Source organism: Pimephales promelas, chromosome 1 (assembly GCF_988280905.1).
Source record: "Pimephales promelas chromosome 1, fPimPro1.hap1.1, whole genome shotgun sequence".
Taxonomy (NCBI): domain Eukaryota; kingdom Metazoa; phylum Chordata; class Actinopteri; order Cypriniformes; family Leuciscidae; genus Pimephales; species Pimephales promelas.
In genome coordinates this window covers 861,311-878,269 of record NC_142769.1, presented here as the reverse complement: position 1 = coordinate 878,269, position 16,959 = coordinate 861,311, and the positions used below count along the sequence as shown (strand labels likewise).

The 16,959-nt window shown below is 44.3% G+C and overlaps 1 protein-coding gene across 5 annotated transcripts in view; it reads left to right on the top strand.

The window, feature by feature from the left end:
- pde5ab (phosphodiesterase 5A, cGMP-specific, b) overlaps window positions 1-16,959 on the top strand; it is a 45,806-nt gene that overhangs the window by 4,104 nt on the left and 24,743 nt on the right. For 2 of the 5 annotated variants that reach the window (XM_039690873.2, XM_039690872.2), the window contains exons 1-2: window positions 11,243-11,477; window positions 14,466-15,078. In XM_039690873.2, the coding sequence (XP_039546807.2) occupies window positions 11,380-11,477; window positions 14,466-15,078 (711 nt within the window). In that variant the 5' untranslated portion in view covers window positions 11,243-11,379. Of the gene's footprint in view, window positions 1-559; window positions 717-2,335; window positions 2,570-11,242; window positions 11,478-14,465; window positions 15,079-16,959 lie in introns of those variants that run through there. The other 3 variants (XM_089132150.1, XM_039690874.2, XM_039690875.2) reach the window with 3 other exon arrangements.

The following is a 16,959-nucleotide window of genomic DNA, read 5'->3' as shown; positions in this document are numbered from 1 at the left end:
TCGATCACACGTTGATCTGATTGGTTACAAGGTGGTTTGTGACGTCAGAAACACCAGCGATTTCAAAGCGTGTTTTTGGTTCACTGCAGTTTTAAGGAGGAAATACTCAGCAATGCTGTCCACTTATCAACTTACACACGGTATGTGTTAAAGCGGATTAAACACACCACATAAACAACATTAAACGCTGGATTTACACCACAGGGGGACATCAACGCACTATAGAGCATGTGGCCGATATAATATCAATTTTCATGTGATATAGGCTAACACAATTAAGTTAAATATCTCAATATGCCCATATTGACAAGGCTATTAACAGATTGACAAAATATTGATATTTGTATGTTATGTCACACCGCAATAATTATGAGCAATAATTTTTCGAGCTATACCTTAGTTTGTTGTTGTCAAATCCTAATCCAATCATCAGCTTAATTACACCAGCTTAATATAGTTCTGTAATGTGTTTGATTAAACTATAAGCTTCTCATCACAATTCAAAACAAGAACAGCATGAAACAACACTCGTGGGACTTTAGCTTTTATTTGTGTGTGGAAAGAAGCGTGACAAAATCTTGGACTCTGCCTGAGGGAAATCAAGAGTGTTTTCACACGCCGAATGTTCTTTCCATCAACAACTTCAATCAGCTTGAACGGGGGACACCTGAACATCAGTCGAGGACCAACAACCTCCACAAACACTCTTGACCAATGTAAGTTGCCCTCTGAAGGAACTGTGGATGAAGAATACGGTTTAATAGGAAAATACACTGATAATCCGCATTATTCAACATCTGGTGGTTCACAGAAAGTTAACAGTAATGCATGGACCGATAAATGTGTTCCAGATGTGCTTCTATTGTTAGCACTGTTGACCCTGTTTTACAGCTGTTTAAACTGGAGATGGTTATAAATCACAGAGATAATTGGCGTTTGGACTATTATCTTTCATACAAGATGGATTGGATGTTGAACGTATGTCAGACGGACAGTGAAGTCTACCGTATGTGGGAAACAATATAAATGCTCAAAACAAAAAGCTTGACAGTCGATCCGAATCATTTTCGCTTTAAAGAGCTCGAGCGCTGAAAGCAGCAAGTGGCACAAAACTTCAGCGTATAGCCTAATTAACATAAATGAACATATCGTGCGCTGGTGTGGATGCTAATATAGTTAGCATTAGTTATTGTTCTTGGTAAAAAGACTTTAAAGGAAACTTAAATAGTCACAAGCTGCTGATGTAAAAGTTTTCGGTTACACTTTATTTTAAGGTGTCCTTGTTAATTATACATTTAAGTAATGAGTAATATTAAGCAACATGTACTTACTAGGGTTAAACTCTCAGAAAAAAAAGGTACAAAAGCTGTCAATGGGGCTGTACCTTTTCAAAAGGTAAACTTTTGTCCATTTCAGCTAATATGTCCATTTCAGGTGCTAATATGTACATTTTAGGTGTGAATATGTACATTTTAGGTACTAATATGTTCATTTCAGGTGCCAATATGTACATTTTAGGTGCTAATATGTACATTTTAGGTGCCAATATGTACATTTTAGGTGCTAATATGTACATTTCAGGTGCTAATATGTACATTTTAGGTACTAATATGTACATTTCAGGTGCTAATATGTACATTTCAGGTGCAAATATGTACATTTCAGGTGCTAATATGTACATTTCAGGTGCTAATAGGCCTATGTACATTTTAGGTGTGAATATGTACATTTCAGGTGCTAATATATTTCAGGTGCAAATATGTACATTTTAGGTACTAATATGTACATTTCAGGTGCTAATATGTTCATTTCAGGTGCCAATATGTACATTTTAGGTGCTAATATGTACATTTCAGGTGCTAATATGTACATTTTAGGTACTAATATGTACATTTCAGGTGCTAATATGTACATTTCAGGTGCAAATATGTACATTTTAGGTACTAATATGTACATTTCAGGTGCTAATATGTACATTTCAGGTGCAAATATGTACATTTCAGGTGCTAATATGTACATTATAAGTGTGAATATGTACATTTTAGTTGCTAATATGTACATTCCAGGTGCTAATATGTACATTTTAGGTGCTAATATGTATAATTTAGTTGCTAATATGATCCAGACTCACCACACTGTTATTAAACCAGATGAGTTCATTCATACATGGTAATTTACATCGTGTCTTTTTGAATATTAATTGTTATGCAAATTTACAGAAGCATAAGAGATTATATCTCGCCCAGATTAAAGCATTATGCTTTTGCAACGGACAGAAAAAACTCAACCCAGACTTCTTGTGATTCGTCTCATTCAACAACCTGAATATAACAAGGGTGAGCCGTCGTCCTTGCACACTTTCCTTTGTGTTTATTCCAAGTCTTGCTTGACCTCGGTGATGTTTACCAGGAAAAGCTCTGTGTTTCGTCAAGCTCAGAAAGAAAGACTCAACCCTCTGAAACCTCCACTAGCTCCAACAATATTCGCAATATTCATCCGGAGCTCAGATCTGTTCCTCTCCGTGTGAGCCGTCCCGGTCCTCGAGGAGATCTGTGCTGTGCATGCTGAGGTAAATATGCTAACGCGGGTCTTCGGTCTTCACGTGCATGGCTTGCCATAAACACTGCATGCATTGAGAATTGTAACTGTTAAAGGAATAGTTCACCCTAAATCATTTCCCCGAGGACCGTTCAACATGTACGGGTAAAAACACATATCAAAAATATTATTGTAGCCTGCTACGTTCTGTGATCGAGGTTTGGAATATTTTTATTTTTGAGTGAACTATCCCTCGAACTTGAGATATTTGGTCGTGTGTATTGAATCAAAAAGGACACAGGTGGCGCTTTCAGTGTGTGTTTCGATAACTAATAAGAAACGTTCAAATCACTCTGATGATGTTTATCTCACGCAGATGTTCGTCTTTTGAGCTTAAAGACAAAATAATGGAACTTTTTGTGATATATCCAAATCTAAAGGGATAAATGGTGACTGCATTTAATAAATGATTTTACTGCCATATTTGTCTTGTTAAGCAAACTAAGCCCTCAGAATTGTTTCCACTGGAGGAATCTCTCCATCCGAATCCCTCCTCCGACACCGACTCCAGCGTTTACAATAGCGGCTGAGCTGTTTAATGTAGCGCAGGGAATTATGTGGTGGAATCGAGTGTTGTTTGACTTATGACTGACAGGCGAAGCGAGAAGTTTAACTTAGAGGACTTGAGTGACCACATCTGGACAGTGTTTCACAGCTAGCGGACTCGCGTGTTCACGCTCATCTAGAGAGTGTTTCACAGCTAGCGGACTCGTGTGTTCACGCTCATCTAGAGAGTGTTTCACAGCTAGCGGACTCGTGTGTTCACGCTCATCTAGAGAGTGTTTCACAGCTAGCGGACTCGTGTGTTCATGCTCATCTAGAGAGTGTTTCACAGCTAGCGGACTCGCGTGTTCACGCTCATCTAGAGAGTGTTTCGCAGCTAGCGGACTCGTGTGTTCATGCTCATCTAGAGAGTGTTTCGCAGCTAGCGGACTCGTGTGTTCACGCTCATCTAGAGAGTGTTTCACAGCTAGCGGACTCGCGTGTTCACGCTCATCTAGAGAGTGTTTCGCAGCTAGCGGACTCGTGTGTTCACGCTCATCTAGAGAGTGTTTCGCAGCTAGCGGACTCGCGTGTTCACGCTCATCTAGAGAGTGTTTCGCAGCTAGCGGACTCGTGTGTTCACGCTCATCTAGAGAGTGTTTCACAGCTAGCGGACTCGCGTGTTCACGCTCATCTAGAGAGTGTTTCACAGCTAGCGGACTCGCGTGTTCACGCTCATCTAGAGAGTGTTTCGCAGCTAGCGGACTCGCGTGTTCATGCTCATCTAGAGAGTGTTTCACAGCTAGCGGACTCGCGTGTTCGCGCTCATCTAGAGAGTGTTTCACAGCTAGCGGACTCGCGTGTTCACGCTCATCTAGAGAGTGTTTCGCAGCTAGCGGACTTGCGTGTTCACGCTCATCTAGAGAGTTTCACAGCTAGCGGACTCGCGTGTTCGCGCTCATCTAGAGAGTGTTTCACAGCTAGCGGACTTGCGTGTTCACGCTCATCTAGAGAGTGTTTCACAGCTAGCGGACTCGCGTGTTCACGCTCATCTAGAGAGTGTTTCACAGCTAGCGGACTCGCGTGTTCACGCTCATCTAGAGAGTGTTTCGCAGCTAGCGGACTTGCGTGTTCACGCTCATCTAGAGAGTGTTTCACAGCTAGCGGACTCGCGTGTTCGCGCTCATCTAGAGAGTGTTTCACAGCTAGCGGACTCGCGTGTTCACGCTCATCTAGAGAGTGTTTCACAGCTAGCGGACTCGCGTGTTCGCGCTCATCTAGAGAGTGTTTCACAGCTAGCGGACTCGCGTGTTCACGCTCATCTAGAGAGTGTTTCACAACTAGCGGACTCGCGTGTTCACGCTCATCTAGAGAGTGTTTCACAGCTAGCGGACTCGCGTGTTCACGCTCATCTAGAGAGTGTTTCGCAGCTAGCGGACTCGCGTGTTCGCGCTCATCTAGAGAGTGTTTCACAGCTAGCGGACTCGCGTGTTCACGCTCATCTAGAGAGTGTTTCACAGCTAGCGGACTCGCGTGTTCACGCTCATCTAGAGAGTGTTTCGCAGCTAGCGGACTCGCGTGTTCACGCTCATCTAGAGAGTGTTTCACAGCTAGCGGACTCGCGTGTTCACGCTCATCTAGAGAGTGTTTCACAGCTAGCGGACTCGCGTGTTCACGCTCATCTAGAGAGTGTTTCGCAGCTAGCGGACTCGCGTGTTCGCGCTCATCTAGAGAGTGTTTCACAGCTAGCGGACTCGCGTGTTCACGCTCATCTAGAGAGTGTTTCGCAGCTAGCGGACTCGCGTGTTCACGCTCATCTAGAGAGTGTTTCACAGCTAGCGGACTCGCGTGTTCACGCTCATCTAGAGAGTGTTTCACAGCTAGCGGACTCGCGTGTTCACGCTCATCTAGAGAGTGTTTCGCAGCTAGCGGACTCGCGTGTTCACGCTCATCTAGAGAGTGTTTCACAGCTAGCGGACTCGCGTGTTCACGCTCATCTAGAGAGTGTTTCACAGCTAGCGGACTCGCGTGTTCACGCTCATCTAGAGAGTGTTTCACAGCTAGCGGACTCGCGTGTTCACGCTCATCTAGAGAGTGTTTCGCAGCTAGCGGACTCGCGTGTTCGCGCTCATCTAGAGAGTGTTTCGCAGCTAGCGGACTCGCGTGTTCACGCTCATCTAGAGAGTGTTTCGCAGCTAGCGGACTCGCGTGTTCGCGCTCATCTAGAGAGTGTTTCGCAGCTAGCGGACTCGCGTGTTCACGCTCATCTAGAGAGTGTTTCACAGCTAGCGGACTCGCGTGTTCGCGCTCATCTAGAGAGTGTTTCGCAGCTAGCGGACTCGCGTGTTCACGCTCATCTAGAGAGTGTTTCACAGCTAGCGGACTCGCGTGTTCACGCTCATCTAGAGAGTGTTTCGCAGCTAGCGGACTTGCGTGTTCACGCTCATCTAGAGAGTGTTTCACAGCTAGCGGACTCGCGTGTTCGCGCTCATCTAGAGAGTGTTTCACAGCTAGCGGACTCGCGTGTTCACGCTCATCTAGAGAGTGTTTCACAGCTAGCGGACTCGCGTGTTCACGCTCATCTAGAGAGTGTTTCGCAGCTAGCGGACTCGCGTGTTCATGCTCATCTAGAGAGTGTTTCACAGCTAGCGGACTCGCGTGTTCGCGCTCATCTAGAGAGTGTTTCACAGCTAGCGGACTCGCGTGTTCACGCTCATCTAGAGAGTGTTTCGCAGCTAGCGGACTTGCGTGTTCACGCTCATCTAGAGAGTTTCACAGCTAGCGGACTCGCGTGTTCGCGCTCATCTAGAGAGTGTTTCACAGCTAGCGGACTTGCGTGTTCACGCTCATCTAGAGAGTGTTTCACAGCTAGCGGACTCGCGTGTTCACGCTCATCTAGAGAGTGTTTCACAGCTAGCGGACTCGCGTGTTCACGCTCATCTAGAGAGTGTTTCGCAGCTAGCGGACTTGCGTGTTCACGCTCATCTAGAGAGTGTTTCACAGCTAGCGGACTCGCGTGTTCGCGCTCATCTAGAGAGTGTTTCACAGCTAGCGGACTCGCGTGTTCACGCTCATCTAGAGAGTGTTTCGCAGCTAGCGGACTTGCGTGTTCACGCTCATCTAGAGAGTTTCACAGCTAGCGGACTCGCGTGTTCGCGCTCATCTAGAGAGTGTTTCACAGCTAGCGGACTTGCGTGTTCACGCTCATCTAGAGAGTGTTTCACAGCTAGCGGACTCGCGTGTTCACGCTCATCTAGAGAGTGTTTCACAGCTAGCGGACTCGCGTGTTCACGCTCATCTAGAGAGTGTTTCGCAGCTAGCGGACTTGCGTGTTCACGCTCATCTAGAGAGTGTTTCACAGCTAGCGGACTCGCGTGTTCGCGCTCATCTAGAGAGTGTTTCACAGCTAGCGGACTCGCGTGTTCACGCTCATCTAGAGAGTGTTTCACAGCTAGCGGACTCGCGTGTTCGCGCTCATCTAGAGAGTGTTTCACAGCTAGCGGACTCGCGTGTTCACGCTCATCTAGAGAGTGTTTCACAACTAGCGGACTCGCGTGTTCACGCTCATCTAGAGAGTGTTTCACAGCTAGCGGACTCGCGTGTTCACGCTCATCTAGAGAGTGTTTCGCAGCTAGCGGACTCGCGTGTTCGCGCTCATCTAGAGAGTGTTTCACAGCTAGCGGACTCGCGTGTTCACGCTCATCTAGAGAGTGTTTCACAGCTAGCGGACTCGCGTGTTCACGCTCATCTAGAGAGTGTTTCGCAGCTAGCGGACTCGCGTGTTCACGCTCATCTAGAGAGTGTTTCACAGCTAGCGGACTCGCGTGTTCACGCTCATCTAGAGAGTGTTTCGCAGCTAGCGGACTCGCGTGTTCGCGCTCATCTAGAGAGTGTTTCACAGCTAGCGGACTCGCGTGTTCACGCTCATCTAGAGAGTGTTTCGCAGCTAGCGGACTCGCGTGTTCACGCTCATCTAGAGAGTGTTTCACAGCTAGCGGACTCGCGTGTTCACGCTCATCTAGAGAGTGTTTCACAGCTAGCGGACTCGCGTGTTCACGCTCATCTAGAGAGTGTTTCGCAGCTAGCGGACTCGCGTGTTCACGCTCATCTAGAGAGTGTTTCACAGCTAGCGGACTCGCGTGTTCACGCTCATCTAGAGAGTGTTTCACAGCTAGCGGACTCGCGTGTTCACGCTCATCTAGAGAGTGTTTCACAGCTAGCGGACTCGCGTGTTCACGCTCATCTAGAGAGTGTTTCGCAGCTAGCGGACTCGCGTGTTCATGCTCATCTAGAGAGTGTTTCACAGCTAGCGGACTCGCGTGTTCGCGCTCATCTAGAGAGTGTTTCACAGCTAGCGGACTCGCGTGTTCACGCTCATCTAGAGAGTGTTTCGCAGCTAGCGGACTTGCGTGTTCACGCTCATCTAGAGAGTTTCACAGCTAGCGGACTCGCGTGTTCGCGCTCATCTAGAGAGTGTTTCACAGCTAGCGGACTTGCGTGTTCACGCTCATCTAGAGAGTGTTTCACAGCTAGCGGACTCGCGTGTTCACGCTCATCTAGAGAGTGTTTCACAGCTAGCGGACTCGCGTGTTCACGCTCATCTAGAGAGTGTTTCGCAGCTAGCGGACTTGCGTGTTCACGCTCATCTAGAGAGTGTTTCACAGCTAGCGGACTCGCGTGTTCGCGCTCATCTAGAGAGTGTTTCACAGCTAGCGGACTCGCGTGTTCACGCTCATCTAGAGAGTGTTTCACAGCTAGCGGACTCGCGTGTTCGCGCTCATCTAGAGAGTGTTTCACAGCTAGCGGACTCGCGTGTTCACGCTCATCTAGAGAGTGTTTCACAGCTAGCGGACTCGCGTGTTCGCGCTCATCTAGAGAGTGTTTCACAGCTAGCGGACTCGCGTGTTCGCGCTCATCTAGAGAGTGTTTCGCAGCTAGCGGACTCGCGTGTTCGCGCTCATCTAGAGAGTGTTTCACAGCTAGCGGACTCGCGTGTTCACGCTCATCTAGAGAGTGTTTCACAGCTAGCGGACTCGCGTGTTCGCGCTCATCTAGAGAGTGTTTCACAGCTAGCGGACTCGCGTGTTCACGCTCATCTAGAGAGTCTTTCGCAGCTAGCGGACTTGCGTGTTCACGCTCATCTAGAGAGTGTTTCACAGCTAGCGGACTCGCGTGTTCGCGCTCATCTAGAGAGTGTTTCACAGCTAGCGGACTTGCGTGTTCACGCTCATCTAGAGAGTGTTTCACAGCTAGCGGACTCGCGTGTTCGCGCTCATCTAGAGAGTGTTTCACAGCTAGCGGACTCGCGTGTTCACGCTCATCTAGAGAGTGTTTCACAGCTAGCGGACTCGCGTGTTCGCGCTCATCTAGAGAGTGTTTCACAGCTAGCGGACTCGCGTGTTCACGCTCATCTAGAGAGTGTTTCACAGCTAGCGGACTCGCGTGTTCGCGCTCATCTAGAGAGTGTTTCACAGCTAGCGGACTCGCGTGTTCGCGCTCATCTAGAGAGTGTTTCGCAGCTAGCGGACTCGCGTGTTCGCGCTCATCTAGAGAGTGTTTCACAGCTAGCGGACTCGCGTGTTCACGCTCATCTAGAGAGTGTTTCACAGCTAGCGGACTCGCGTGTTCGCGCTCATCTAGAGAGTGTTTCACAGCTAGCGGACTCGCGTGTTCACGCTCATCTAGAGAGTGTTTCGCAGCTAGCGGACTCGCGTGTTCACGCTCATCTAGAGAGTGTTTCACAGCTAGCGGACTCGCGTGTTCACGCTCATCTAGAGAGTGTTTCACAGCTAGCGGACTCGCGTGTTCACGCTCATCTAGAGAGTGTTTCGCAGCTAGCGGACTCACGTGTTCACGCTCATCTAGAGAGTGTTTCGCAGCTAGCGGACTCGCGTGTTCGCGCTCATCTAGAGAGTGTTTCACAGCTAGCGGACTCGCGTGTTCACGCTCATCTAGAGAGTGTTTCGCAGCTAGCGGACTCGCGTGTTCACGCTCATCTAGAGAGTGTTTCACAGCTAGCGGACTCGCGTGTTCACGCACATCTAGAGAGTGTTTCGCAGCTAGCGGACTCGCGTGTTCACGCTCATCTAGAGAGTGTTTCACAGCTAGCGGACTCGCGTGTTCACGCACATCTAGAGAGTGTTTCACAGCTAGCGGACTCGTGTGTTCGCGCTCATCTAGAGAGTGTTTCGCAGCTAGCGGACTCGCGTGTTCACGCTCATCTAGAGAGTGTTTCACAGCTAGCGGACTCGCGTGTTCACGCACATCTAGAGAGTGTTTCGCAGCTAGCGGACTCGCGTGTTCACGCTCATCTAGAGAGTGTTTCACAGCTAGCGGACTCGTGTGTTCGCGCTCATCTAGAGAGTGTTTCTGAGCTAGCGGACTCGTGTGTTCACGCTCATCTAGAGAGTGTTTCACAGCTAGCGGACTCGTGTGTCACCCGGGTCTCCGGCATGAGAGTCGGGCGCTCTAATGAGGAGGCTAAAGACTGTAGCCTCTAGCATCTGTCGCTAGAGTGCCTATTGAGATCAGGGGAGTGAGGTTTACTCGCACAGCAACTACTAGCTGGCCTCCGTTACACTTAACGTAATTAGTTTCTTTTTAAGGGAGTAACACGATATTGTAATGCATTACTTCTCAGAGTAACGTTCCCCAACACTGGTGAAAGTTGCATGCGTTGCGAACAGGAATCCCAACATGTCCTGGTTATCCCCGTCTTCTGTTGACTGCAAGTGCTTGGAGTTGCAAGTCATTGATGAATGAATGCATGTATTTCTAATACAGTTGCGTCTCCAGAGACTGCCATTAGCTCATCCAGGCCGCGTGTTTACAGCAGAATCACGTTTGCTCCCAGGAGAGCACATATGCCTTCAGTGGCGTCTCTGTCCCGGGAGAAGAGCGCGCACCATCTGCTGGTAAACCTACACCCCGGAGTAGAGCCGGAGTAGAGCCGGAGTGGAGCTGGGATTGTCATAGGCATAGGTTAGCAAAAAAAAAAATGCAAAAGGACCAATGTCTGGTAAGGGTTCTCAATGTCTTTCTTTTAAGAATAAAGTCTAATGGTGTTTGGGTAATTGGAAAACTGTGTTAGAGTGCATATACCTGTCTATAAATCAATGCATTTAACTTTAATATTGCATTGAAATATTCCATTCTGTATTTATAATCTGAGCTCATAAAAATCTGTATGATAATAGTTAATGGTAATATTTGGAAAATGTTGATTGGATAGCATGAGGGACTGACACCGCAGACACATATCGACATGCCAACTTTCCAGATGGTCTCTTACAGGTATTGATTTATTTGATGAAATGGTTGGGAGGACTTTTTCTAAAAATCAAATGGCAGTCAAATTATCATTGTACATAAAAGAATCACAAAATAGGCCAAAATGTGATTTGATGTAGAATATATTACACTTTTGGTAACAATGGCTTCACAGAATTTTACTAATGTGAAATCATGATCACTTTTTTTTAGTAACAAATGGGAAATTTTTTAGGAGTTTTTATTTTTAAATTGAGAAATAAATCCAAGTACAAAATACAGTATAAAATAGGAATGCTTCACATGACAGATATCACATATATTGAAACATGTTTAGGGATAACAAAAACAAAGGAGAGGAAGAAAAAAAAAAAACTAAATATTTTTTTTTAGTTTACGTTAATTACGTTATTCGTATTAAGTTAATTACAATACGAAGAATTCCTCCATAACATACATTTTTAATAATTCCCAAAAACACTATTAATACGTCATTCACTGAAGGTGTATTCCTGAAACATTGCGTTTTTAAATGTTACTTGTTTCAGAACGTTCAGAGAACATTTGAAAGTAACATTTCCCACGTTTGAAGAATGATAAAATGGAACGTTTCTTTAGACTTTTTGAAAAAACGTTTTGAGCGTTCAACATTCAGAAATAACGCTTTCATAAACTCTCCTAGAACATTTTTTGTTTTGTTTGCGGGGATGAAGGTAAAGCTTCAAAAAGTGCACAAGGTTTAAGAGGTTTGTTTCATGTTGCTCTTAGAGAGAGAGAGAGAGAGAGAGAGAGAGAGAGAGAGAGAGAGAGAGAGAGAGCGAGAGCGGATGAGATTCTCCGGTTGGTCTGATCTGTGTGTGTGTGTGTGTGTGTGTGTGTGTGTGTGATTAGAGAGAGAGAGAGAGAGAGAGAGAGTAGCCGCTGGTTGCGGTGTGTGTGTGACTGAAGACCGAGAGAGAGAGGAAGGATGAGATTCTCCGGTTGATCTGTGTGTGTGTGTGTGTGTGTGTGTGTGTGTGTATCGGCGGAATGGAGGTCTATCCTCTCGACACTGAAGCGATGATGGAGGCTTGGCTCGACGACCACCGAGAGTTCGCTCATTCTTACTTTGTACGCAAGGCTTCTAGGTGAGTTTAAAGGCGCAGATCGGGTCCGTTTATAGACGAGCCGTTCTGGGATAACGAGACTGAATGTGGAGCAGTGCTTATTCAGATCATCATAGACACACGTGTATTTAACTCTTTTACCTGTGTACTGCGTAAAGAAAAGGGTCAGTATACAAATATAAACTGCATATTTTCCCGTGAACTCCTACGTAAACATAATGTGAAACTTGATTTATTAGAGGAATCAAATCTGAGGTTTTGTGTTAGCCTTTCATTCACATTGTAAGGTTGTTTTATGCTCTTTAACAAACACAGCTTCGTAGAGTTGATTTGATATACACACAGCTGTAATGATAACTGTAACCAACCAACAAACAAATGTGTTTTCGTTTAAGATTGATATTGATTTGATGTTATAAATGCACTTTAATGCACTTTAATTCAACAAACAAGTTGCTATAACTGATGTTCGACGAATGCATTCACATTGGCAGTTTATTATTGTGTGTTAGAAATTTGGTCTGTCCAGGAAAGGTGAAGTAATGAAAAAGAAAAATATATGAAAACAGCTTAAAAAAAAATCCAAATAGGTATTTTATGAGTCACACATTTTCATACGAACCAAATTCAAATGACAAATGGATTTTTGGAAAAAAGTGAGCATGATTGATCTCAGATCCAGAAGGCAGATCGTCCACAAACGGATGAATCACGAATGCATAATCAATTCACCAAAACGTTAAAATAGTTACGAATTGCTTTGAGACTAACGGTTTGAATAGCTCAGTATCAGTTTGATGTTCACGGTTTCATGAACATCAAAAAAAAAAAAAAAGAACAAATAAAATTCCAAACGACACCACAAAAAAAATAGGCCTACATAGAGCAAATATACTAATAAAATAATCAGTGCTTTTTAGAAATTGAAGTAGGCTACAGAATTAATCAAATGTTAAATAACATTGCATTTTGACTGTTATTAATCCTTATTAAAGTTACAAAAGCTGTTCAATCCAGAGCTGTGAGGGATTTCCTTGTCTTTTGATGTGTGATTAACTTTTAAACACAGACAACAGAATTATTAGGCCGCTGTCACTTTAAGATATAATGGACTGATCCAATACACTGATACTGACACACAAGATTGATAGAAAACGTAATATTTGCGCGCTGTCTGAGACGTGTGCACACTTCGGTTGAACACACACACACACCGTCTCACAGCACTCGGAGGATCCCAACATGTGGAGAAAGTCAACAAAGCTATTGTTAAAGTGAATTGCCTGTCTGTGTTTTGCGTATCATTTCTGGAACATTGAAAAAACAGCCCGTGCAAATCCTAATTATTTGATTGGCTGGGATACTCTCGCTTAGCACGAGTCACTTAGATGTTTCTTAAATGATTGGATGGTGTCTCTTCAAAACTGTTATTTATTTAAACTATTCTAGCCAAGGACAATTGAGGTCGAGTACATGGAGACTGGAGACCGGATTATAAACATTTCAGTGAAAGTATTTTTTAATGCTTGCATTGTAATGTTAGCCACTACATGGTGTTATTTAGACAGATTTTGGATGTAATCCACCAGCTAATGTTATGATTGTGGGTCTTCCAGGTTTTCCAGTTAATCTCAAGGTCCCATTCAACCACTAAGAGAATATTTTACGTAGAACGGTCATGTATATAGATACTGTAGGTCCAGCAAACTGGCCATAAATCCTTGAAACACCCGAGCTGTTTTATCTGTTTTATCTAGATTCAACAGAATGACTTCAGAAAATATACTGTTTTTGGATGACTAGGCTGTTATCTAGTTGCTTTATCAAGCTGAGCACCTTAACCTAACTTGTCTTAATGGACTTTGACACTAGCGCCACGTATAAAATGCATTTTTTTTTGTTTAAAATAGACATAATGATTCTCCCACGGTTGTGAATCGACAATTAAATAAAATAACTAGTTAGAGGTTCTGAGAAAAAGTTGATCGCTGCAGTCTATTAAAATAAATGCTTAATTAATTTGAAATATTACAAAAAATCAGGTTGAGTGAATGATTCAATGACTCACTCAAAGACTTCACTCGTTTCATTACTGGATTATTCAGCTTTTTTGAACGAATCTCTTGAGTGAATGATTCAGTGACTCACTCAAAGACTTCACGCGCTTCATAACTGGATGAATCAGCTTTTTTGAACGAATCTCTTGAGTGAATGATTCAATGACTCACTCAAAGACTTCACGCGTTTCATAACTGGATGAATCAGCTTTTTTGAACGAATCTCTTGAGTGAATGATTCAATGACTCACTCAAAGACTTCACGCGTTTCATAACTGGATGAATCATCTTTTTTGAACGAATCTCCTGAGTGAATGATTCAATGACTCACTCAAAGACTTCACGCGTTTCATAACTGGATGAATCAGTGTTTTTAAACAAATCTTTTGAATGAATGATTCAATGACTCACTCAAAGACTTTACCCGTTTCATAACTGGATGAATCAGTGTTTTTGAACGAATCTCTTGAGTGAATGATTGAATGATCACTCAAAGACTTCATTACTGGATGAATCAGTGTTTTTAAACGAATCTCTTGAATGAATGATTCAATGACACACTCAAAGACTTCACTCGTTTCATAACGGGATGAATCAGCTTTTTTGAACGAATCTCTTGAATGAATGATTCAATGGCAAACACGTCACTTGGCGCCACCTACTGGTGTAACGAATTAATGAGACAATCTTCATTTGAAACGTCAAATTACTTCCAAAAGTGAATTCCCTCTATTTTGATCTCTACCTTAGATCCGAACAATATACTTTTACTATCATCTGAAATAATGATAGCGTGTGTTAAAAAGCTGTTGATGACAACGGCTCCCTAGATCTGGAGGTTTAATAGACATAGATGATAAGATCGCATGGGTGTTTGAATCAAGACTGGCATAATTTAACGATTATTCGTCCAGCTCAAGAGCTAATGTTCTTGATTGCATTTCTTTTTAAGGGAAATGGTCAACGCTTGGTTTGCTGAGCGTGTCCACTCCATCCAGCCGGCCAGGGAAGCACCAAAAGCCCCGCAGGAATCTTTAACGGGCCACCATCCAGCCGATGCCCCGAGTCCGGCTCCCTCCACGCCGACACGGAAGATCTCAGCGTCCGAGTTCGACAGGCCGCTTCGCCCCATTGTCGTGAAAGACGCCGAGGGTTCGCTTACTTTCCTAAGCGACGCAGAACGGGTCCAGATGCCTCTTCCTCCTTCCCAGCGCGCAGATGTGGGCGGAGGGATTATGCATTCTGGAGATCCCCAAAATGGCGATCGGTGTGCTCGTTTGTTGGACCTTGTACGCGACGTTTCCAGTCACTTGGATCTTACCGCCCTCTGCCACAAGATCTTCTTACACACTCACGAGCTGATCGCTGCAGACCGCTACTCGCTCTTCTTGGTCGGAGAGGACAGTTCGAACAGGAAGTTCCTGGTGAGCCGGCTCTTTGATGTCGCGGAAGGATCCACTCTCGAAGAGGCTTCAAACAGCGGCATTCGCCTCGAATGGAACAAAGGAATTGTGGGATATGTGGCGGCCACCGGACAGCCTCTGAACATCAAGAACGCATATGAGGTGAGAATGTCGTTTCATCTGCGGTTCACCATTGAAGTGCTGACTATAAATGAGGCAACCCAAATCGATTGACAATCCGCCTCTGTGCTGAGTCTGACCGTCATTTGATGTATAACATTCAAAGTCCCCCTGTATCCCTTAAATCTGCAAAATGACATATTTATATGTTTTTTCCTTGAAAAATATCTTAAAATATGCCTCATTTAGAATGTGCGGTTCTATGAATATGCAAATGAGCTCCGCCTCCACTCTCTCACTCACTCAGAGATCCACTGGTTGACGATCAATGTCGTTTGTGACGTCAGAAACGGTTCACTGCAGTTTTAAGCAGAAGCTGGGACTGAGATTGCTCTTGTCCATGTTGCCCACTTGGGTCCGGCCTAGTACCAATCCTTCATGATATTCATCGGGGCAATTAACATGGGGCCATTATGTAACCCACGGACAATCCCAATCAAAGTCCATTTTTCAGCCCATTTCAAACCCATATGGTCCCCACAAACAAATGTTGGCTAGGTGTCTTGTGCATGTTGCCCACTTGGGTCCGGCCTGGTACCAATCCTTCATGATATTCATCGGGGCAATTAACATGGGGCCATTATGTAACCCACGGACAATCCCAATCAAAGTCCATTTTTCAGCCCATTTCAAACCCATATGGGCCCCACAAACAAATGTTGGCTAGGTGTCTTGTGCATGTTGCCCACTTGGGTCCAGCCTAGTACCAATTGCAATCCTACATAAAATTAACATGGGGCCGTTATGTAACCCGCGGACAATCCTACATGGGGCCCGTTTCATACCCATATGGGCCCCACAGACAAATGTTGGCTGGGAAATACTCAGCAATGCTGTCGACTTATGAACTTACACATGGTTTGTCTTGAAGCGTATTAAAAACAACAAATAGACACATAAACAACATTTATGTGATTTTCTTCAAATGAGAATGAATTACAAATTTCATAAAATAAATATGCAATCATCAGCAACAACATCATGAAAACAGAAAAGCTATTCAAGTCTTCCTCTCAAACGCCAATCATCCAGTACTAAAAATAGTATAAACACACTCTTGCTTGTATTTTAAGACGTGTGTCTTAATGAAATGGTCTAGTAAGAATCTCACTTTTAAGACAGTTGTTTTAAGTTGTTTTTCTCCCCTCAGACGAAAGTTAAAATGTATGTTTATCTCCGTAATCTCGTTTGCACTGATAATGAGTCATATTTGAACAGATTAACGTCTCTGGTCTGACTTTGCATATAAGAAAACTCTTCAGTTTGAGAGGCTTAAATAACATTTGCTGCCTGCTTTATGAAACCCTCCAAGTCAATAATAAAGTCTCCTTAGAAACGCAATTTAGGCTATATCTCTTAAGGCCTTTGATTAGATTTCAATTTTGTTACGCAAGTCAGTTGCTAACCGACAGTTTGTATAATGATAGCAGGTATTTTTAGCTCTTTGTAATTTAGTTTAATTGCGTTTCTCCAAGGGAAAGGGAGAGAAAGAATGATTACGGTGAAGGTAAATCCTTAACCATGTTTGCCTGCGAGACTGTTTCACATAAAGATGCGATGAATATTCATATAAGAACATGATGAAATCAGGAAATTGTGCCTTTAAGAGTTATTTGTCTTGATTACTTAAAGGTGAGGTGTGTAGTTCCTGAACCAAACAGAACGGCCAAATCTGTCAATGAATCACTGGAGCCACAAGATATGAAGAAGAAAATGACGTCATGACAATGTTGATAGGAGAACCGACACACAGTCCCAAGGCCATGCCAACCACACATAACTGCTAAACATAACATTGGATCAAACAAAGCAGTGAAAATGACATTTAATTTTATATTAAAGTGACCCTGTTATACTTTTTTT